General features: G+C 38.3%; 1 protein-coding gene across 5 annotated transcripts in view; it reads right to left on the bottom strand.

Moving 5' to 3' along the window:
- The window catches only part of BCL2L13 (BCL2 like 13), a 58,177-nt gene extending 37,600 nt beyond the window's left edge, over positions 1-20,577 (bottom strand). For 2 of the 5 annotated variants that reach the window (XR_657560.2, XM_009278967.2), the window contains exons 1-5: positions 20,512-20,576; positions 17,839-18,028; positions 8,114-8,224; positions 6,988-7,144; positions 3,572-3,641 (exon numbers count right to left, since the gene is read on the bottom strand). Coding sequence is in view for 3 of the 5 variants with exons in the window: in XM_009278967.2 (XP_009277242.1) it covers positions 3,572-3,641; positions 6,988-7,144; positions 8,114-8,224; positions 17,839-17,959 (459 nt within the window). In the remaining 2 variants the exon portion in view is untranslated. Of the gene's footprint in view, positions 1-3,571; positions 3,662-6,987; positions 7,145-8,113; positions 8,225-15,397; positions 15,522-17,838; positions 18,029-20,511 lie in introns of those variants that run through there. The other 3 variants (XR_657561.2, XM_009278965.2, XM_009278966.2) reach the window with 3 other exon arrangements.
- Between the last annotated feature and the right edge of the window lie 2,542 nt (positions 20,578-23,119).

Genomic DNA, 23,119 nt, shown 5'->3' with positions numbered 1-23,119 from the left:
CAATTACAACATAAAATTCAACTAATTCTTTACATGATTATTTCTTACATTTTTGTTGTATTACTCTTTGGCTCCAATAATCAGTAAAAATGGGACATTAAGGTGACTGCTAACCTACTTACCAGTTCAGTTCACTCTCAATATCAGTATTTGTTATCCTTTTATCCGATGCATAATAGTGGGATTATGTATTTTGGAGTACGTACATAATATTCAATTTTAAGCAAAAAGCATAAAAACTCAACAGTGGAGTATTTCAAATTTTTATTACATTTATTTTATTACGGAAATATAATTTGCCCTAAGTTTGAGGTGATTTTGATTTTGTTTTGTTTTAATGAGAGCCTTATTTCAAATAAAGGTGAAGACTCCTCCTTTTCTTTACAGAATCCAACATCACACCTATTATTTTCACATCACAATTTCTGAGAAATATATGAAATGGACATGAGGAAAAACTTCTTTACTGAAAGAGTGGTTAAACATTGGAACAGGCTGCCCAGGGAGGTGGTTGAATCACCATCCCTGGAGGTATTGAAAAGACGTGTAGATGTGGCGCTTAGGGACATGGTTTAGTGGGCGTGGTGGTGTTGGGTCAATGGTTGGACTCGATGATCTTAGAGGTCTTTTCCAACCTTAATGATTCTATGAAATAGTTTCTTTTCCTGAAATTTTTTTACTGAGAACCAGCACTTCTAATGTCTGTGGGTAAACTTTGCTTGGGATGTTAACAAAAGAACTGATGTTCATATGTATTAGTTTAGCCTGCAACATTTCCTCATTCAGATCGATATTCATGTTTTAGTGACTGAAAACATTCCTTTACATCCCATGTGCTAGTCAGTTAACCAAATCTCTTCAGCAGTTCAAACATACCACTGCACTCTGGAAAAGATCCACATTTTTAAATGGAAAAAATAACAGCTATATTTAGAAGTGTCTTCTTTCTGCTCATGCTTGTATAATGAATAGGTTCTTTGAAAACTGGTATGACTAAAAATGACACCTTCCCAATTGTAAACCAGACAGATCAAGCCTTGGTCCACATTCAAACTCCAACCAGCTAGCCAGCTAAGTAATCCAGTACCTCCCAGAAGTACATGCTTACCTGTATGCCATGTCTCTCATACACATAACATCAAGGAAGATTTGCAAAGACTACTTTGAGTCTGCTCTGTGCCACAGAGATACTGGGCCTTTAAGTGATCAGTGGGGCCCTCTGAGTGCATCACATTCAATAGATTAAATAGGTGGAGCTTTTATACATACATATGTATAGTACTACATACCTACAACAGCAAAGGCTCAGAAATTTAAAGTGAGATTTTATGTACTAGTTCATAGGCTACTGAAAGCAAAAAGAGCATCTTGCTGTGCAAGATGCCACTACTGAGCACAACAGATACAGCTTACATGTAACTAAAAACACATTTCATCTACTAGCTTCAGTTGTTTTATTTCTTCTAGTCTGGATCAAACCATAAGCCTTGATCACACAGAATTCTGTCTGTGGGAAGGTATTTCCACATTTTTAATCCTTTGACATCTGCCACAGCTACCGTCCATCTTCAATTTCTGCTCCACCCAAGAACTATAGGATATGTAACGGCCGTGAGCATGTAACAAGGAGTGATTTATTATTCTGTTAGGCTAGCTCACCTAGTTTTGTTTTCCTATTATTTAGTCATAAAAGGGAGTAAGCTTCAGTTCTCCCAATAGAGTAAATTTAAATATACATCCTTCAGATTTTCACAAACTTGAGGCCAACACAGCCTCATTTTGCTGCTGTATGCCTGCTAATTAGACCTAACACTATGTCTATTCATAGCTACTTTTAAAAATTATTTTTCTAACAGCTTCTTCTTTAGAGTGAAAATTAAGCTAGGTTGCGGTTGGAGGAAAGATTTCTCCATCTATTCTGTTATAAAATATGATTCCGATTAAGATGATAAAGGCATTTAAAAGGAAATGAAACCAACATAAATGTATTCCATCTCCTCAAAACAAGTATTATTAAAGGAACTGCTAGGCATTCCTGAAGCATCAGGCTACCACAAAACCAATACAAACAGATGCTGTATTATTCTACGAAATTTCCATTCTGGTTTGCTTGTGGACTATAAGTTTGGTAGCAACAAATGTTATGGGTAAGCAAAGATGATGACAAAGACATGTTCTGGATGATATTCTCAATCACAAGCTGATGGGGACCAAAATCCACTAGCCACAGGGGCTGCACAAATGTAGCAGCAATGAAGGCTGAATCATAAACCCCCAAATGCGGCTGATCCATCTACCCAGGGCTGTATCTTCAAGAGGTGTGTACCAATAGCATATGGAGATGCAGTAGGCAACTGACAAGCTCCATCCACCTCCTCCCTTTCCAGCTGAGCCACAATGACTGGTTTTATGCTTGTTTTTAGTTTTCACCAACTGAAAAGTAAAATGTGCTAGCTTAAGCCACCTTCCTGATAATCAGATTTCATGGTTGTTTGAACTAAAATGCTATGAATCACAAGGTGATAAACTGAAAGCACACACACCCCAATTATAATTACTGGAGCCATGGGCAGTAACTTGTGAAGCAATGTTTAATAAACCGCTTTAAAAATGCCCACACCCTTGGTTAGATGATCAGTTTCTGAAGTAAGCAGGGAAATCTAGTTAAGGAAAAGTATTTCTGGAAAAAAAATGTAAGACGAAAAAAAGATTTCTTGTTCCGTTTTATATTTAAGACTAAATTTTAACACTCAATTTGTGATTAAATTTGCAAATAGTTATTTCATTCTTTCCTTCTTTTTCTGATGCCCACTGAACCCATCAGAGAATGATTAAGATGATGAATTTGAATGATAATGAAAGATGGATCTGGGAACAGTAATTCTACTCATTCTACATTAAAATTATTATAAGATAGTTCATTTACAGATTTGCATTTTGTTTTAAAAAGATGCTGCAGTTCATTTACAGATTTGCATATTGTTTTAAAAAGAAGCTTCATATCATTTAAGTTAACTACTCCTGAAATCAGGTAGGTAGGCACACCATCCTAATGTTTTCTGAACAATTTAAATATTGTGAAGATACTATTCAATTTTCATTTTCACCACGTTTAGCACTTTTTTTAACATGTATTTTGAACCTGAGATGGGAGCAAATAAACAGTAGAAAAATATTACGAAAACATCTGTCTCAGATTTCATTACAATATTACGAAAACATCTGTCTCAGATTATTACAAAACTGCTAAAGAAATAAATCTCTGAGAATTGAAAAATGTTTAATGATTATTTTTAAAAAATTATGTCAAGCAACAACTATAACTTTTCATTTTACTATAATAAAGGAAGATCCACCTAATACTTACATTAGATAACTTCTGGCTAAATTATCTAAAAACTATGTATTATGTCCACATCTACCATTCTGAGAATGAAAGTTATTTCACACTAAAAACAAGTGGTTTCTTTTTATTCTTGGTCCTCTGTGAAGCATAGCTGTACCTAGTAAAAACACTATGGACATCAAATAAATGAGAGAGGTATCAAAGTGAAAGTCACTTATTGGGTACCTTGTTCCATCCACTGGCATGAGCAGCTGTCTCTTGTGTGCGCTCTCGATATTCTTGGTATGTCACCGGCCTGCAGAAGTTAAACCAACACTGAAAGTTATAAAAGGAAACAAAAGAACAAGAATAAAATAAAATTCTCAGTTTCCAGAGAACAAATTATTTTCACATGTATTACAGCAAATAATTTTCAAGAGCTAACAAGTCTCACGTTTCAGGACATAAAACACCAGCACCAGACAGGGTCAGGAAGGCATCACCTTCTCCCAGTTACACAATTTCATATAATTGGTTAAGTGAATTTCATAGTAATTTGATACTCTACAACTTAAAGGACATTAGATAAGTAGGTTCTCTGATATGCTACCAAAATTTCTAAGCTCTTGCATATAGTTTTTTATAGTCTAAGACTTTAAAGATAAAAAATTCCACTAAGAAATTCATATGTGAGAGGCCAATGCAGAGTAAAATTTTTATAAACAATACAGGCTATAAACCAACACAGGCTGCTTGACTGCATTAACATTATGTTACAGTTGAAGCCTTTATTTGCAAGAAACAGCACTTTTGATCACAAAAACCCCTTCGTATTTCAGTAGATAACCTCTATTTTAGATTTATCACATCTCTGCTTCTCTGAATTGGGATGATGAAATTCCCCTCTTCCATACTCTTTCCTCCAAGATCATATAGTATCTTAGAGTCAGCAACAATAAAGACTTTCTGCCAAGTGAAGCAGAAGACGTACTGCTTCAAAAGCAGTTGCCCCAAAGCCAGACCATGACAGAAGGTAAGTTCAGACTTTAGTTTAAGGGAAAAAGTGGTAACTGGTGTTGGACAGAGACTGCTTACTGAACTCCAAGAACCTGTCATGATCTAACAGTCTGCTGTACTGTAACATACTTGTTTATATGCATATAAAAGGACAAGAAAATATCAAATATAAGCAAAATAAATAAGTATTGCATCAAATAGCTGTAGCACACATGGATAAAAGAGAGTTAAAGCACACTGGGGAAAACATAATTTGGGTTCGTCATTTTAAGTGCATTCTCTTAACTTCCTTGGTACATTAGTTCCTTTAAAACGCAAATCCAAATTAATCAGTGGGATGAGAAGAGCAACAACAGCTGGAAGGATATTATCAAAAGATTAAACAGTAGCTCTAGATTGCCCTATAAAAAGACATGTGTGTCAACATATTTTCACAGGCATTTCAGACTTTGTATGTATGGATGTACGTATATAAATAAAAAAAATAAATACTTAGAATGCAAGTATTTTCCCATAGAAAACACAAGAAGCCTAGAACATCAGGCTACTAACAAGCTAGAACCACTTAATTTTCAAAGACCTTATCTCAGGAACTCTCCAAAAAGAATCAACCTAGAGTGCACCAGTTATGACCCCTCACTGTCAGACAGTCAGCCAATACTCCATTATCTACAACCTTTAAGACATTTAAACTTTAAATGCTGTTACTTCAATTTACCATTTTAGACACAAAAAGGATGGGTTGCAGGACTTACTGCTAATTTTCCAACTTGTTGCCAGTCTGTTTTTTTAGTGTGTAGTGAGGTATTTACCAAAACCTCAGCTCTTCAGAAGATACTAAGTTTGTAAGGCCACATGGGGCAAATGCCTGGCTTGTAAAGGCAGATAAGCTTCTGCCATTTCTGGAGGAACACACTAGCGTACCTTTTGCCACTTAAGGAGAAACCTGTACCCCTCTTTTCTGTGGGTAAATAATTGTTAGTTTACACAATACGGAACTTACTTTTTGACCCTACAAAAACTGCATATAGAAGCAGACAATATATATATTAGTTTCTGAAAGTTAACTGGTGAGTTGACAGAGTGTACTTTTCCCTTGGATGACTCATGGAAAGAGACAAGCATCTTCATCTGTCTGGCCAGATGTCACATGGCACCTTTGCTGCGAAATCCAGGTCAGAGTCATAGAATCATAGGATGGTTTGGGTTAGAAGGGACCTTTAAAGATCATGGGCAGGGACATCTTTCACTACATCAGGCTGCCCAAAGCCCTATCCCACCTGACTTTGAACAGTCAGTTTTAAATTATATTGGTCATAAGAAGTCAACCCTTAATTGTTGACTAGGGAGCTAGTTAAGGAATAGACGGTCTAGTTAAGGAATCACAGAATGGTTGAGGTTGGAAGGCACCTCTGGAGAACATCCTGTCCAACCTCCCTGCTCAAGCAGGGTCTCCTACAGCAGGCTGCCCAGGACCATGCCCGGACAGCTTTTGAATATCTCCAAGGACGGATGCTCCACAACTGCTCTGGGCAACCTGCGCCAGTGCTCAGTCACCCTCACAGTAAAAAGGTGTTTCCTGATGTTCAGATGGAATGACTTCCAAATTTGTAATCTTCCAGAAGTCTGCCATAAAGGGTATTACCTTCATGAGGGCATGAGATGCCTCTCCAATGCATGTATAGAAGGCTTAAGCCCCATGCATCATAAAGTTTACACTAGGCGCTGGTACCTAGGCTTCCAGTACCTTGTTGTTCAAACAGTTCATGAACAGCTACGCAAACTCTGAAAGAGTAGTACTAGAGATTCTCAGCTTCTTTTGAGCCGTATTATTTAAACCAATCCACAAAACATAGACTCAGATAGCTATTTGCTAATGCTGCCTTCACAACTGCATTTATGTAACTGTCCCTAAAGAAGTACCTTCCACCTCCAGCTCTCTACAAATACATTCTGGAGGTCACTCAGAACAGCCAGAAGTAGTTCATGTGGATCCATTAAAATCAAGCTGATAATTTATAATAGAAAAACAAGCAATCACAACAATTTTACCAATTTGCAAAAGACAATCAAGATACTAGCATGCCACATACAATGTGCTATTTAAACAATAAGCTTAAACTAGAAGGACAGTTCTTAAGGCACCAAGGTTAGCCCAGGGGCCCACATTTGCTTCAGATGTGTCCCTGAATGGTGGTCATAAAGCATCTAACTACCATCCTTTCAGGGAAACTCTCCCACTCATCTTGAGCCAGACTACAAACAAACCTTCAGCTCTACTCTTAACCATAAGGTAAAAGAAGTTAATCTGGCTACAGCCCAGCATTCATGAAATTGGCAATGGCAACTGGCAGCTGCCAGCTGCTAGTTTCACCAGCAACTCAAACTACTTGAGTTAGTCTCAGAAGTTCAACGATAAAAGCTTAGAAAAATTTTAGGACTTACATTACTGCAAAGAGCAAATACCACAAAGAAGTATTTGCACATTACAACACAAAACAAAAAACCAGCCAGATAAAGGAACACTGAAAAAGAAAGAAATGCAATACAAAATGTAGTCCCATCTTTAGCATTTCAGCAGCTGTCACATGCATTTCCATGCAAAAGGAAACACCTTCCCTTTGAAAAAGCAAATGGAGACTCACTTGCTAAGCAAGCTCTGCAGTGCTTTGTGCAGATGTTCTTTCAATTCCTGGGACACTTTCTCCCCCAGATGAGCCAGGCAGTCTTCTATTGAGCTCTCTGGATTGGCAGGACTGAACACTGGGGAAGTGTGGCAGTCAAATCCTGTAGTGGTAAATGCTGAGAAAAAAAAGTATACAAAATAAAATAAAATAGATTCATATAAGAACATCAACAGTCTCAGATTTCTTATCCCACCAGTTAACACAGTTTACGTAAGGGATGAAGAAATCACAACTCTATAGTCAAAGCATGCTGTGAACAAATTGTAGTAAAACAAGTATGGTCCAAATACATTCTGGAAGTGGTACTTACAAGTCACAGATGACTTTGAGCTACATTCCCCCTCCAGCTCTTATTTCACAACTGCATCCTAACCAGCAAGTTAGCTGAATGTGCAACTATTCTCAATTTTAAGCTGATGTGAACCCTGATGGAGCAGCAAGAGAGCCTCTTTTCCACAGTAAAATTTGCCCACACATGGACATATCTGCAGCAGTATTAGAGTACCATTTTTTAAAATAATATTTTGTTCATATAACCTTTTCCTTCTCAATTTAAAACTTCTAAGAAAGGTCTGTATGGATGAACGTAAACAGATCTAGAGCCTTTCTACTTCAGATTTCCAATTTGCAACACACATGCAAAGCAAAGATTGTTTCCAAATCATCCCTTGCTGGGAGTCCTATAAAAGCCTCATCTATACGTCAAAGCATGTCACAAAAAATAAAACCTGGTGGAAGTGAGAAATCAGATGGTTTAAGTCCACACTCCCCTGTATGTTAGCTGCTGAGGAATGATTTAACTTCTGTCATCAACTGGAGCAGCTTAAGGGCTGCTTACATTTCATTATTTATAGTAGCCTATTAAATATCATTCAATTGTTTGCTTTGGCTAGACTCCACTGCTCCAAAAGGTAACGTTTAACTATTTTATTTCATGTGACAATGTGTAGAAATCTTGCAGGGGGAGGAGGGTAAAGAGATTCAATGAGTCCAAAAATCTCTTTAACTAGAGTACCTGTTACAAATTAACCACCATTATAGGGCATAGAGATTATTGATTGAAATGGGAAAATCTGAAGAGCACCTTCCAAGATTTCTTCATCAAGATGTTTTAGCTCCTCCTCAATTTCTATTTTAATCTTCTCCAAAGCCTCTTTCTCCAAAGCATGTTGTCCCATAAGCGGTTGTTGAGTCCCTAAAAGAAACCAGAGAAATTATTCAAATGTAGTATTTCAAATAAAGTAGATAATGGAACATGATATTGAAATATTAACTATAAAGGTGAAAGTTCTATTTCAGACAGCAACGCAAAAAGTATGATCCCTTAAGGACACTTATTACAAAAGTTTTATTATATGAACCCAGAAACAGATAAACTTCCAGGCCTGTTCAAGATAGAATAGGTACTTTAAATTATGAATATATTAAAAAAAAAAATTAGAACTGTAAAGCCATAAACAGAATATATAGCGGCTTTAAAAACAATCTTATCTTAAATTTAAGACCAAAATCAGACTAAGGCACCAGTCATTAATACACTCATTATCAAACTACACCAAAACAAAGCAGACATAGCATAAGCTTGATTTTTAGTAGCAAAATATAAAATTGATATGGATGCCTGCAAAATCTACAAAAATACTGAGAGCAACTATGTAATGACATCAGTGAAGAGTCCCAAAATCTATTAACTGTGCATCATTTCGTTGTTCATGAGGAGTCTACAGGCCACAATGAAATAATTTAAGACCATGTTCACAACTAACAATAGAGGCAAAGGACCCCAAAATTGTCAGTCAATTGTCAATTCTCATCTCCTAATGAAGTAATTTAGGAATCTGAAATGGCTGCATATCCCCTACATGTCGCGGTTTGGCATCATGAATACATATTCCACGTGCTGACTCTAGATATTTGGTAACAAGAAGTTGTTTCAGCCTTATCATTCAGGATTACATAGACTCTCAATCATCTTAATTATTATACTGTAGCAAAAGAGAGGCACAAACTGTTTCCAAACAAGCCAAGGTATTTAAAACATTTGAATCTTTAAGGAACTGCCTGCTGAATGTCAACCTTTCCAATATAAGGCCGTATGGCAAGGTAACTACTCAAGTAACTGCTTTATGGGATGGGTACTAATGGAAAGACTAGATGTCTGGGACAGAGTTCCAGCTCAAAACTCTTGTTATTTAGCTACTTTTTCTTTGGGTTTGCTCATCTTTATTTCTTCCATCAGCTTTCGAGCTTGTCTTCAAATCCCATTCTTAAAGCACACTACAAAAACTGTTCCATTAACCGCTGTCTTATTTTCACCAAATATCACTGAATCAACAGCCTACTACTGAAATTTTCTTCTTCCTTTCTTTCAATTCCTTAAAATGTCCTACTTGGAGATAAAATGGATCTCTCTTATATCCACACGAATATAGAAGTAAATTTTGTATCAACTTACTCCTGAAATAAATAAATAAACAAATAAAATTGACCACAAAACTTCCCTTTGCTAAGTAATCCCCCTTCCAGCCATTTCCTTCCCTAAGTTTTGGGTCAATTATCAGTCCTTATTAGCCCTGCACTCTGCTACTTTCAACAGTATCAGTGACTGGGTTACCCAAAACACATTTTCTTAGCTCTCTTACTTCTGAGTATTCCTTATAATTCTTTTTTGGGGCTTTATATTCTCTCGTGCCCATGATTTAAACACCATCTCCTGGCCGACCTTCTGATAACGTTGCCCATGTCCACTGTTTCTTACTCATGCACCCAAATACTAATGAGTCTCCAACCTATCTTACCCTCTCTGCACCTACACCAATTGCCTACAGCTCTACCTGGGTATCTAGACATCATTCCGCTCTACAGATGTTCTTCACTCAGTTGAAGAAAATAAAAAGGGAAAGGATTTGTATCTGTAATGTTGGTATCATTTGACTTCATTTCTTCCTCATCACTTATATTTCACATCCAAATCTTCAGGTAAGTTCTGCAATACCCCATGTAGCTTTCTGGCATGTCTTTCTTCATGCCTGTTTTGAAGACACTAAATCATAATTTCGTGGTCTTATGAACAACTGTCTATTTTCTTCGGTTCATCTCTGTTTAAATCTGCTTAAACTCACTTAAAGTGGTGTATCGCCTTCCCCTTTCCTCCATAATGGACACACAGTATCAATAGTTTTCATACCAGAGTGTGTGAAAACCGTAAAAGCAACAATACTAGTTAACACACACAAATGCCTAGTAAAGTACACTGTGCATTTTCTGTATTTAAAAAAACAGTAGACAGTAAGCTTGCAAGGTCTCCTACATTTGAAAAATAAGTTAAAAATCCACAGAATCAACGCACTGAATGTATGCTAATGCTTAAAAACTCAGCGCTCAAGAGATACCTGTGAGACAAAATCTTTCTAAACCAATGTACAAGTCAGTGTAAAATGTTTATGTTTATTTATGTGAACAGTTTAAAGGAACAACAGATAGTCAGTTTAATTCCATTTTACTTAACCACACAGTTAGATCATCATCACCATGTTCAGAATAACTTTATTTAGCTTCTTAAATCCCTTCTCAAACAGTCTCTCTTTGCCACTCTGAACAGTAAATTCCAGAGAGGAGCAAACTGTTCCTCCTTTTGGTTAATGAACAGACACTTACTAATGCCTTGTCAGTCCCTTTAAGGTTGCCTCTTTGAATGACTGAACCATTGCTTCACAGTCAAGTGCAACAAGTATATGCAAGTACCAACTCTTATTTTAACCTGTGCTTCACCCTGTATATGGAAGGGATGAGGCTATTCAGAAGAGCACCCGTTCTCACGGGACTAATGTGATGATGATCACACATGACAAGCTGTCATACTTGATAATAAGTCACCCGGAAAATGGAAGGAGGAGAAATTCCATTGCTGTCAGCGTACAAAAGAGCTGTTTAGATAATCAGTGCTGCAGTCAATGGTTTCCATCTCGTAACACCCACAACTTTGCAGCAGCTGCTGATTCCAATAGCACCTGACTATTCAGTCGTGCCAAAACATCAAAACCCTACCCCTCCCAGACCAGCGACTTTGCACTGTTTATTCCCCTAATTATCAATGGACTTCAGCTTTCTGCATCTCCTGTATGTTTACCCCTACCAACAAAAATTGCACCCAATGTTGGAGAACAGCAATTCCAATAGCAAAGGTCCTAAGCAAGCGGTATCTTTTTCTCTTCTAAACGACTTCCAAGTCAGTTTGGAAATAGGTAGAATAAAACAGTAAAAATAGCTTCCAGTAGATGAGAACCATGTTTTAGTTGTTTAATAATGCAAATGGTCACACCAGAAATGGTACCTGTAAGATCCATAAACACTGAATGCTTTCCTATGCTGAAAAAACGTGTTTGCCTATTACGGGCTTTTGGTAAACTGACTCTGAAAGGCCTCTTCCCAGCCCAAAGACACAACAAACCTCTGTTACACAGTCTTACACGAAGAAGTTAGTGCATTATACTTTCTATTTATGGAATAAATGTTCCCTTTTGTACAAGTGTGTTCTTGTTTTTCAGGTATTTGGAGGTAACCTGCAAAGTAGGGGAAAACGTATTCTAAAAGTCCATCAAGCACTGCATCACTGACAATCAGACAGCGTTACGACTACTAAATAAAGTAACGCTTCAGTAGAACTCCACCGATAAGGCCATTCCAGAAGTTTAGTAACAATAAAAGACTAACCCATTCCCCAGGTTTGACCCCAGGAGGAGGAGGGATGGGAAGTCATTCAGCTGAGCGAGAGAGCCGGCACATCTGATACTACAGTGTTTGTTTCAAACTACGGCTAACAAGAGACAACAGCAACTATAAGGAGAGACTGAAAAGCTGTTATGTCTTCTTAGTTCAAGTGAATGCAGGGTCAATGAAAAAGAAAGCCTTTGATGTCACAGATGCCTCCTGATTTTTTTTGTTTTCACGCTTGTAGTTTTAATTTACTAATATCTCTGTTTTCAAGTTCTCCTAGGTTTCTATATTACCGTCAGTATAGTTAACATTGACTTAAAAATTTAGTTTCAGCATGATTCTAGTATTTCTTTAACATCTCAGATTTTTTAAAACAATGAGAAAAAGCGTCTAAAATTTCTGCAAGTACTGAGAAGTGACAAAAATATAAGAAATCTCTTTACAAATTTATTCATCTGTTTCCTTTAATGAAAAGTATATCCATTACCCCAGCAAACTCCAGAACACAGACAGCCATACACAGATGTAGCCCTTGATTTTAAAAGATGTTTAAAAGTTCTTTATAAACCGTAAGAAGGCTCAATTTAAAAGAAACTAAAAAAGTCCAAAATATGAAGAACCAAAAAGAGATAAAACATTGCCAACTAGTTGTCTATTATCTTGTAGGCAGAGAGAAGGCTTAATTAAGTGAGAATTCACATGCCTGGAGGGACCACATCTTTCTCCTCCAAGTCATACCCCAAGAGCTCCCTTTCCTTGCCTCGGTTCAGGAAATAGCTCTCCCGTTACCATGACCTGGATCGGTCTGATGTACAATGTAGCTTTTCAGATTGTGACTTTTCAGCCAAAGTAGGTATGTTTTGCCCTAAGAGGAAAGTTTGTAAGGAACGAGTTACTCACCTAAGCTAAAAACACCTCAGAAACTCCTTCATTACCTACAGACCAACAACAGGTACTATGAAGGGTAAGTGAAGACACAGGGATGGAGTACAAAGAAAACCAAGATACTCTGCAACAGCCACTCCAACAGCCACCTGATGACATAAACAACAGCAGGTAACCCACCCATGACGGTCAAAACCATATAAAAGAGGTACTATTGTTAGATTTGGGATGGCCACTAAAGAGCCTTGAGCTCACCCACAATGCACGAAACCTGACCATCTCTGCCTATCTATAAATGTGTTTCCCGAGATGTGAGAGTTCACTTCTAACCAAAGCACGTAAACAAATAAACGTAAAACCCATCCCTCCCAATATCCCAGTTCAACATTGCTCAGCTGTAAGAAATGTGTGTGAGAAACCACTAAAATGGCTTGCTCATTGAATATATACAGCACTTCATACAGCAATTCCAAAACAGATAATAAATGGTTAAAAGAACATTGTGCAAAATAATTGGATTAAAGTACTGTGACTAGCATACACCTCAGGGAAACTGTAAAACTGTCAAAACCTTGTTCACCTCTTGAGTAAGCTATGCCACCATGCAGTAGTGGCATTGATTATAAATCTTCCAGATGCTACGAAAGCCAAGGGATTATTTAAAATTTCTCATTCTGTCAAGGAAAACACAGGAAAACTACTTTCATTAAGAATCTTCATTATGGCCACAGGCTCACGGGATAGGGTCAAACCATGGGGAAGTAGATTAAAAACCAGAAATACACTAAAAATTACTCCTTGGTGAAACATAAAGCAGCATTTATAATACAAATATATTGAATCACAAAATCAAAGTACTTCGACTCACTTAAAAAGTAAGTAGCACTAACTGCAGCAGACTGGAAGCTTCTATATGAGCGTGAACTTCACGGGGGGAAATGTAGAAATGTTTTCCAATACTTGATATTTATTTTCTGTGTACGAACCAGTAGTTATAGATACTACAGGAGTTCTGAAAAAATACTAAAGCAGCTTTCCACAATCTAATAAACAGATAACTGAGAGCTTCCACACACATTTTAAATAATTGTACTCATCTGTTGCCTCAAACCACATGAACTTACACAGATGATATCTTATCATGTGTGTTTTATCAGATTTATCCAAGCAATTTGTATTATTCACCTACCTGAAAACCTACCAAAAAAGTAACAAAGTTTACTGCTGATGGACTTTGCTTTAAATACACTGAAGTGGGTGCTATGCAGAATCACTATTCTGCCAAAACTGCAATAGAAGTGATCTCTCAAAATATTGCCCAGCTAAAGTTGCCGGATTTTCCTCTGGAGACACTGAAATCCACTACAGAATGCTATAGAGCTGTAATGTCAAAAGATTGGTTTGTCCGATAAAACTGCCTTTCTTTCAAGAGCCTGGAATACTGCGGATGGTTCTCTCTTCAGTCCCTGCACTGAAGAGGAGCTATGTAAATAAAACTTTTGAAGTAGTAATCAGATGTTGACTTAAAGATCGGCCTTCTTTGCTTGAAGTCAGCAGTGTTTTTAGCTCTTCTAATTGAAGCCATCTTTCTTGCACCAAAATCAAGACCAACCAAGAGATCCAAAAGGAAATACAATGAGGTAATTTTCTATGTAATTTGTCTGAGTTTTCTCTTTACTAAATAAAATCCCTCCGAAAACCATCACTCTGGTAAAGTATATTAAAGCATATTATGTCTGCAAAAAGTGAGAAGTTTTAAGATGAAATCTAACAAATAGCTTAAAGATTTACTCTTATCTGAGTTTTTGGAACAAAAAGAAAAAGATCAGAAAAAGAAGTCTCTAGCATGAAATGCAGGAAAACAAGGGGGAGATGACCATAGGAGGAAAGGGAGAGGAATGGACAAAAGCATTCAACTTCTCCTGCCAGTTCTAGCAGAGATAAAATAGTACCACTCCTGTTGGGAAAGATCGCTTTTTTGGTTGGTTTTTTGAGCCATCAGATACATTTTCTAGTTTAACTGGAGTGTTGAAACTTCACTGAAATCTGGAAGACTGCTGTAGAAGGAGACTCAAGGGAGGTACGGAAATACTAACTACACCTAGCGTGCCTTATTTTGCCACGTTCTGTATACATGCAATGGAAAGAGAGAAGATCCTCCAGCGGGTGATAGAAGGTGGCTGTAATCAGGATCCTGCTCTGAACCGCCCTCTAGAGGAGTCCTTCACTCTCCAATACTGCAGGAGACTTGAAAGAGATTAACATAGTGAGGACAAAGCCAGCCTTTCTGGATACTCCCCTTATATTGTAACATGATACAGAAATCAGACAAAGAGTAAGGACTTATTTGGATCTAAGAAAAATATACGAAGGGAAAGTACCATATACCAGAGTCAATACCTCATACGAACAAAACACATAAAATAGAGAACATCAACTAAAATCAGAACAGGCAATAGCCAAACATCACTGCCTCAACTGTTTCCCATGAAAGGTCTGTCAGGACAATAACCAAATTAAAGCAAAATAAGATAAAGTGACAGGTACTTTGTATCAGAATCCTCTCAATTCACAGATCAACAGCGTTCAGCCACAGAGAGTAGAAAGACTACTGACCAGCGTTTTAAAGTACCACAAAAATCATCAATGAAAGGAACATGGGATCAGTCAAGATATCGTATCAATGGTTGATGACACTGCTTGAAAAACACACTGACAAGCACAATGTAATGTCATACTGTTGCCACCCCTCATATGTCTTCCTTACCAAAAAACAGAAGTTTCCTCTTCATGATGGGATTCTACACAACAGCTATTCATTTTCATTTACTGGCTTTCGCATCTCTTTTGTTCTAACCAGGTCTCTCATACCACGCTTCTTACTGTAATACCCAGCTACCTTCCAGCAGTGCATTAGGCAGTACAGGTAATATCCATTATGGGCTGCTTCTTCTCTCGCTGTCTCCCTAGGGGAGAATATAGAGCATATAGAGCAGAGTGCTATGGTACAGCTCTCCGCAAGCAGGCATCAGCCACATGCCAGACAACAAGGAGATACAGACAGTATATATAAACTACTTAATATTCAAAGAAGATGCATACGCTACTTCAAAATAAACACATGGCTGTTACCACACATACCCTCAGAGTGCACCTGAAACAACTGTTCAATTACAAGCAACGAGAGAAGAAGTAGGAGAAAGGATTTTTAAAAAGTAACTGTCAGACAAATGAAAGCTGTTGGAAGCGTGGAAAGCAGAAAAGCAACAGGAGAAGTGAGTTAGGAAAGAATGAAACAAATCCTGAAGCAGAAGGATAAAGTGTTTGCACTTAGTTCAATAACAGCCTGAAGTCCATCCAAGGCATTACAAAAGAGAGTGAGAAACAACATGGCAGATTAAAAGGGAAAATTATTTTATCCAGAGTCTTTGATCAGAAAGCAGGAAAAACACTGAAAGAGAGATCAAATAATTACAGTGAAAGATGACCAGGGGAGGAGAAGTTGTGTTCACTGCCTAGTTTTGGGAGTGAGGGTGGGGGAAATGTAGGAGAATTTCCTGTTTAGAAGAGAAGGTTTAAAGCAACGAGGATGAAAGAACAGATTTGGAAAGTATCAATGCTTTAGAGTGTTTTAACAGCAAAACCAACTACAGCCTGCTGTCACACAAGCTAACATATCTAAATAATATCTGAAAAGCAGACTCAACAGTTATCTTTACTCAGGAACTTAAAAGTCCTCTTAACTGACTACAAAATTTTTATTTAAGCATTTGTAGCTTCCTCTTTATACAGTTTTAATATTGCTCTTTAATTCAAATATTTCTTAGAGGTAATAAGAATCAGTTGAAAGGTTTCCCCTCAATTTTCAAATATTTCAAAGGTAACTACAGCCAAATTATTAAAAAAAAGCTTTAAGACTAACAGTTTCCTTTCTGAATCTTGCATTTACAGAACAAAGCAGCCTCTTCCACATTGTAGCTTTACATGTACTCAATACATTTCCAGTTATAGACCAGTTATCCCAGATGGGATATTCATAATGAGACGTTATTGCTAAAATAAGCACATTTTCCAACAAAGGGTTTTATGAAACAGCTTCTTGGCACCAAGGTACCTCTCCTTTCATGGACCACAGATGCAGTCAAAGTGGAAGTAATAGACATACCTCAAATATACTAAGATTAATTTTGTAAATGATATATAATATAACCAGCATATGCTAGATTATGCTATATGCTTTAATGCCAAACTGATAAAATTACTTCTGTCATAACTTTGATGCTATCTTTTCTTTTCAAGAATTTCTCATTTCATGACAGGTAAGTTCAGTAAGTAACAGAGTATGCATTCTTAAAAGCTTGTTCAAGAAAAAAAGATTCTGAAGACTTTTTTTTTTTAATACACCTTTCATCAGAATAAGTTCTGAATCACAGGAACTAGTAGTGACTGAAACGTCATTAAGAAGTGACAAGCCACCAAAACAATCTTGACAAACAACATTGTTTAAGTGCTCGCCACCACAAAATACAGGAAGTTTTACTACGTAGGTTTATGTGAAACACAACCAATCAAACTTCTTTTATTCTGCCTCCTATTTATTTATTTAACCTTTATGCATATAGCATAAATCTGTTCTGGAAGAAACATCTGACTCTGTCTGACTCCATGCAGTCCTTGACTTCTTAAAAATAAATAAACAAACAGGTGCAGCACAGGCCAGGTTAAGCCTCACATCTCTGCACTACCACTGACTGACAACAACAGAGGCGTTAACATAATAGGGCAAAACTATTTAGCACATGAGATTGCTCATGTCATCGATCGGAGTTTATACTGGTAAACACCACCTCACTCCTGCTTACCTCCACTTGCCTCCCAAAAAAAGCAAGCATGGGCTCAAATTCTCAAGATGCCTCAACAAAGGTAATATATATCCATCCCTCCTAACCTGAAGACAGCTACTAAAACCACTGATTTGCTTCATCAACACCAGTCGGCCCTGGCATAGCTCAAATTAAAACAGTAATCTAAATACAAACAGCTTTGTTTCCATCAGCATCCCTTCCCATTATTTTAAATGAATAAAATAAGAGATGCATTACACTAAACATCGGGCTAACATTCTGCACCCATGCACAAACAGTTGAAGAACCAATTGCAAAAATAGTTGCATGTGTAAACAGGTACAGATGAATATGTAACTATTACCTTGAGCTGAAGGAGGAGGATGCTCCTGTGGCTTCTCTTGTGATAAAAGTCCCAGGTAGCTGAGAACTACGTATTTTGTTTCATAGTGAAATCCTACAGGCACAGCAGTAGAGGACGCCATCGGGTTGGCTTGCAATGTGGCAGTGCTCTTATGGGGCACGTAGGGTTTTCTCTGGGTAACTGAGGAAGGCTGTAAGGAAAGAAGAGAGTGTTTTGTTTGTTATTTTATAAGGCTACAATAGGTCATGAACTCATACATAACAAGGAATTATGTAACAATCGTGAAGTAATATCCAGGTTTTGGCCCTGATATCCTATGCATTCTTATTTTAATAAGAACCGTGCAGAGTAAAAACAACTGCCCCCCAGTCCAGCGCCCAGGGCCTGCTGCCAGGGTGCAGGACTGGGGAGAAATGCCATGGCATTTCTCACTCCTGCTTGGCATATGTACTCTCACATTAAAGCAGACTGAACAGTTCCTCACCGTGTGCCTGCCTCCTAATGTCTCCCAACTCAACCACACACAAAAATACACATGTATTCATGCAAAGAGGTTTTGAGGGATTCTGAAGACTTAGTTAACTGCGATTTGAGGTAAAAAGACAGGTTCTGAGGAGTCTCTCTTCCCCTAAGCCTCCGATGAGCATTTTCCCAATTCTCCGCTTTCTCAGATTCTCTATTATGATGCTTAAAAATTTTAATGCGGAAAAAGTGACCACAATTGCCTTGAATCATTTTACTGTTCCAACAGCAATGGAAAACATATGGTCAACAGAGGAAATTCCACATTCATTGTAGGGATTGGAAGAACAGATGGTTGTGTGTCCTGGATTTCTCACCCAGACATTAATACTTAAAAAACAGAAATCCACACCTAACAGCAACATTTGGCCAAAGACCTTCCCCCTTTTACTTTATTTGTTTTGTCGCTTTTTTCAAACATCCAAATAAGAAGTTTTTCCAATAATGAAAAATGAAGGTAGAGAGAAATTTAAACAGCCATAAAGAACAAGGGGGAAAAAATATTTCAGAAGGCAACATGGGAAGTGGGGAAAAAGCCATAAAACAGATTCAAAAGAAGTTTCAGATTAATCAACATCTTTTAGCTCTTTATATTAGGAACAGTCTGGATAACTATGTCCAACGCACAATCTACTTGATGAATCAAATCACAATATTTAGGGCTTTAAGATAAACTCTCAAAATTAAGTTCTTCATCACTTCAAAGAGTCATTCCCAAACAAGTAGTAGTCCACTCTTGGCCATCAGAATGGATGTCTACCTGAAAGGCATGCAGAAAAGTTCACACTACAGAACAGCTACTTAACAGATACCGAAGGAGCTAGACAATTTACTAGTGTGAGAGTGCAGTTACATTTAGAAGAAATATTTAAGCCAAGTTTAAAGCTTAAAGGAGTTTGAATGAGAAAAATGCTATATACATGGAGCAGGAGTTGGAACATCTCAAGAGGGTTCCTGATTACATTGGAAATGCCTTGAGACTGAGAGAACCAGGTTCCCAAACCAAAGCACAATCTGCAAATGTAGCCTCAAGATTAAGAATAATAATAATAAACAGAGCAAGCAAAAGGAAAGCATCGACCTGTCTAGCTATGCAGGACGTCTGGGCTAACTTCTAACCCCCCTCCTCCCTGGAAAGGAATTCAGATTAATAGCAGCACAACTGGTTACTGAGGATAAACAGAACTATTAACTGTGCTGCGGCATGGTTACTGTGTGAGTAGGTAGCTTGGCAAAGAAAAAATTATCCGTCAAACTAAAAGCTGCAGAAGAAAAAGAGTTGGTGCAAAATTGGCTAAGTTCTTCTGTTAATCTTCAGCAACTCCAGTTTCTGAAACTCACTCAGTATTGAAAACAGGAGAGGACTCTTTCATGAAGACTATACTCTGGAAGCTCTGCCTCTTGCCATGTATTTCAAAATGCCTGAAGTACTTAACCAGAAAGATTCGGTTGAGTCTTTGCTATGGCTTGAACCAAGGTAGTGATTTATATAGGAAGGAACCAATGTCGAAACTTTGAGCCAACACTCAACCCTCTTCCCTTGGAGCAGTAATCCTACATTTATGTTGCCTCTCCCATCCCAGAGTGCTCTACAGGCAACGTATCATGCTTCAGAAATGTAAGAAATTAAGGCAGAGGATAAGCACAGCTTTTGCACAATACAGTTACCCTTCAGCCACTTCCATAAACTGAGACTTTCATAAAGCAGGGAGATTTGGAAAAAAAACCCAAAAAACTGCTCAGAAGACTTTAGGATCCTTTAACAATAGATCTGCTCTTCAGATCAGATCCCCAGATGCCATCACCACATTATGTTCACATCACCAGGTGTGAAAGATGCCATTCACCAAAAAGCAAAAGCTCCCCAGCACGTTTCAGTTCTGGTTTGTTCAGTGGAGATCCACAGTCCTGAAACCAACACGCTTCTCGCAACACCTACACAGTGAATGGGATCCCTTCCAGACAACATGAACTGATCTGTCCTGAAAGAATCAGTCTGACGGATGGTCCAGAGACATCCAGACACTACGCTGAGGATCAAAGAACAAGTCTGAACATATAACAAAGATTATTCTTCAAAATATAATTCCAAATCAATGCAGAAAATGAAAGAAAAAACCAGTCGATCAAAACAAGCATGAGACTCCATACCAGCACAGTGATCCATGTGCAACAGTGAGGCCTAATTCACGAAAATTTCAGCGTGCTTAGCTCAGCAACTCTGGAGGGAGGAGGAAAGAAAAAAAGAGAGAGAGAATCAGACCACAGCTTATTTAAATAGTGGTTAATGTTTCCCTGGGAAAAGAATGAAGAAAAAAAGCTTTGGATGAAAAAAAGTAATCACTTTGGTCAATATATTCTGAGAGGTAGTTTTATACTGAAATGAGAAGGGAGACTTAAGAACTTGAATGGAAGAAATATCTTCAGCTTCACATAAAAGAATGTCAGACTGGGAATGCACTTCAGAATCACTGGTCCTCCTTTGAGAGAAGCCCACAGCACAGCAACTGAATTACTCATTTTGAATTGTGAATGACTGTTTTGTTTACAAAAAGAAATAGAGAAATATTGACTCAGATACTGTAAATATCTCAGAAAAGGCCATTTTTCAGGAATGAGTGGGATTAAAAAAGGACATGCAGCTTGAGAGACCTGATCAGAGGAAGGAGAGCTTTCCACTACAGGAGTAAAATGGAAGAGAGTCCAGAAACCGTTTAAGACAATAAGACAAAGGCTTGTATGGGAGATGTGATGGAGCCGAGGAAATAAGGCATTACACAGACTATGTAAGCCTCAAAGCAAGGGCAAGAGGGTTACTTCTGGTGTAACAGATTCAGTGCAAGAATATTGCCTCTTAAAAAGCTAAAGAGATCAAAATTACTACCAATTACTCCCTGCAAAAAACTTCACCCTTCTCAATTCCTGCACCCTTGGGAGAATAAAAGGCTACACTCGTTGAAGCTTACTTAAGCTTGCTACTCCTCCAACCCTGCTGTCGCTTGTTTCATGTGGGCTGAACTGCTCAGCCGACCTGAGAACAGGAGTCCCAGTCAGACTGACATTTCCTCGTGCAATCTGTCACATTCTAATCCACAGCAGTTATACGTTAGATAACAGGCAACGCAAGTCTACCAATGAATACAGTGAACATAATCCCCTGGCGATGAGGCTCTGCTATGTTTCAGTCCTTATCTGCAAAATCCTAGCGTGCATCAAGCTACGTTTACCGTGCATCATTCAAAAGACAAAATGCAACAGCATTATGATACTGCCCGTAAGAACAGTTCACCAGCTGCCACCAAGATCTACTGTGCATCTATTCGACTGTTGCAGGTCAGAGCCTTGCCTTTTGCATTTAGAGATGTAGCCTTGTATTTTGCTGCATGTTTATAAACAAAACAGTAGGTGATCAATATAGCTACCAATTTCTAATGCACTAAAAGCACAGGTCCAGAAACAACAGCGCAGTCACAGATTGCCTTCTTTTTACAAATAACACCGCCACCATGACCGTCCCACTTGAAAACAGAGTGAATCCAGGGCTGGATGCAGTTCCCAGCTACAGCCCAGGTTATCAAGCCTCACTTACCGGCTACAAACTTAATCATCCTAGACCACCGCTCTAGCAGAATGCTTCCTGCTGCTGGAGAATTATTTCAAAGCACGCATGGTCTCAGTCAGCAAGTGTTCACCCAAGCACAGACAGGGAGATTTAGCGAGGCAACCAAACGGTAGCACTGGAGTTCAAATCATTTTTAGGGCAGTGTGCCACTGATATATTCACAGGTTTGGGTCATCATCCTGATATCAATCTCTGCAACAGGTAACCACTCTCAGTTCACTCTAATCTACAGCCTTACACTTATACAAGTGCTCTTTATCCAAATGTACTGAATTTCAAGGAGTTGCAGGTCTGCAAAACCACACCCCGTATCAACAAGATGGAAAATATTCAAGTGCTCTGCAACCTTACCAGAAGGGTTGTGTGGGGATTTTGGATGAGACTTGCATGTATGGACTAGTTTAACCTTGCAGCAGCTTGTCTTTGAAAACACTTCACGTAACAGGTAGGACTTTTCAAAGCACCCGATTGAGATCAAGTTGGAAGATAAGTTCTTCAGAGTACTTTTCCAACAATATGTGATGGTATGACTAGGAGATTGTTTTTAATAAACTGAGAGCTACTGAGTTCAAACATGTCAGTTCTACTGGAAATGAATCAATACTGCATCCATTACTGATCCTCTAGTGGCACTTAATGGATAGAAATACTGGAAAATATGATAGTCATTTATCTGAGCAGTGGTTTTAGCTGGCCTTAGAGGGAAATGTAATTAAGTGAGCACTCTAGGCAGATAGTTTAATTTCTCGTTTAGGAAGAAAAACAAAAACTACATGAGTTATCCACTATAAAGGTTCTCAATCTTTTCCAGCTTTAAACCGTCTTACCACAATATTAAATCATTACAAACCCAGCTCTCATTAACAAGTTTTCACTCACTTTTTTCTTTAATTTGCCAAGCGCTATTTGGATTTGAAAGCGAGCAAGAGGACAGGCAGGTAAGGCAGAAGCCCCCGGGCTCCCTGTAAGTTTCAACGGCGCCAGACAAACGCAGAGCCCGAGCGGACGAGCAGCCTGCGAGAGTGCAGCGTGAGCGACTCAGTTACTACGGCGATGAATGAGATATTTATATCCGGGCAGAAACGGCAAGGAGCAGAAAGCCGGGATGAGTCAGCCGGCGGGGTCCGCGCGGGAGCC

This window comes from Aptenodytes forsteri, unplaced genomic scaffold (assembly GCF_000699145.1).
Source record: "Aptenodytes forsteri isolate BGI_AS27 unplaced genomic scaffold, ASM69914v1 Scaffold241, whole genome shotgun sequence".
Classification (NCBI taxonomy): Eukaryota; Metazoa; Chordata; class Aves; order Sphenisciformes; family Spheniscidae; genus Aptenodytes; species Aptenodytes forsteri.
The sequence above is the reverse complement of the archived record's forward strand: the minus strand, read 5'-3'. Positions and strand labels throughout refer to the sequence as shown.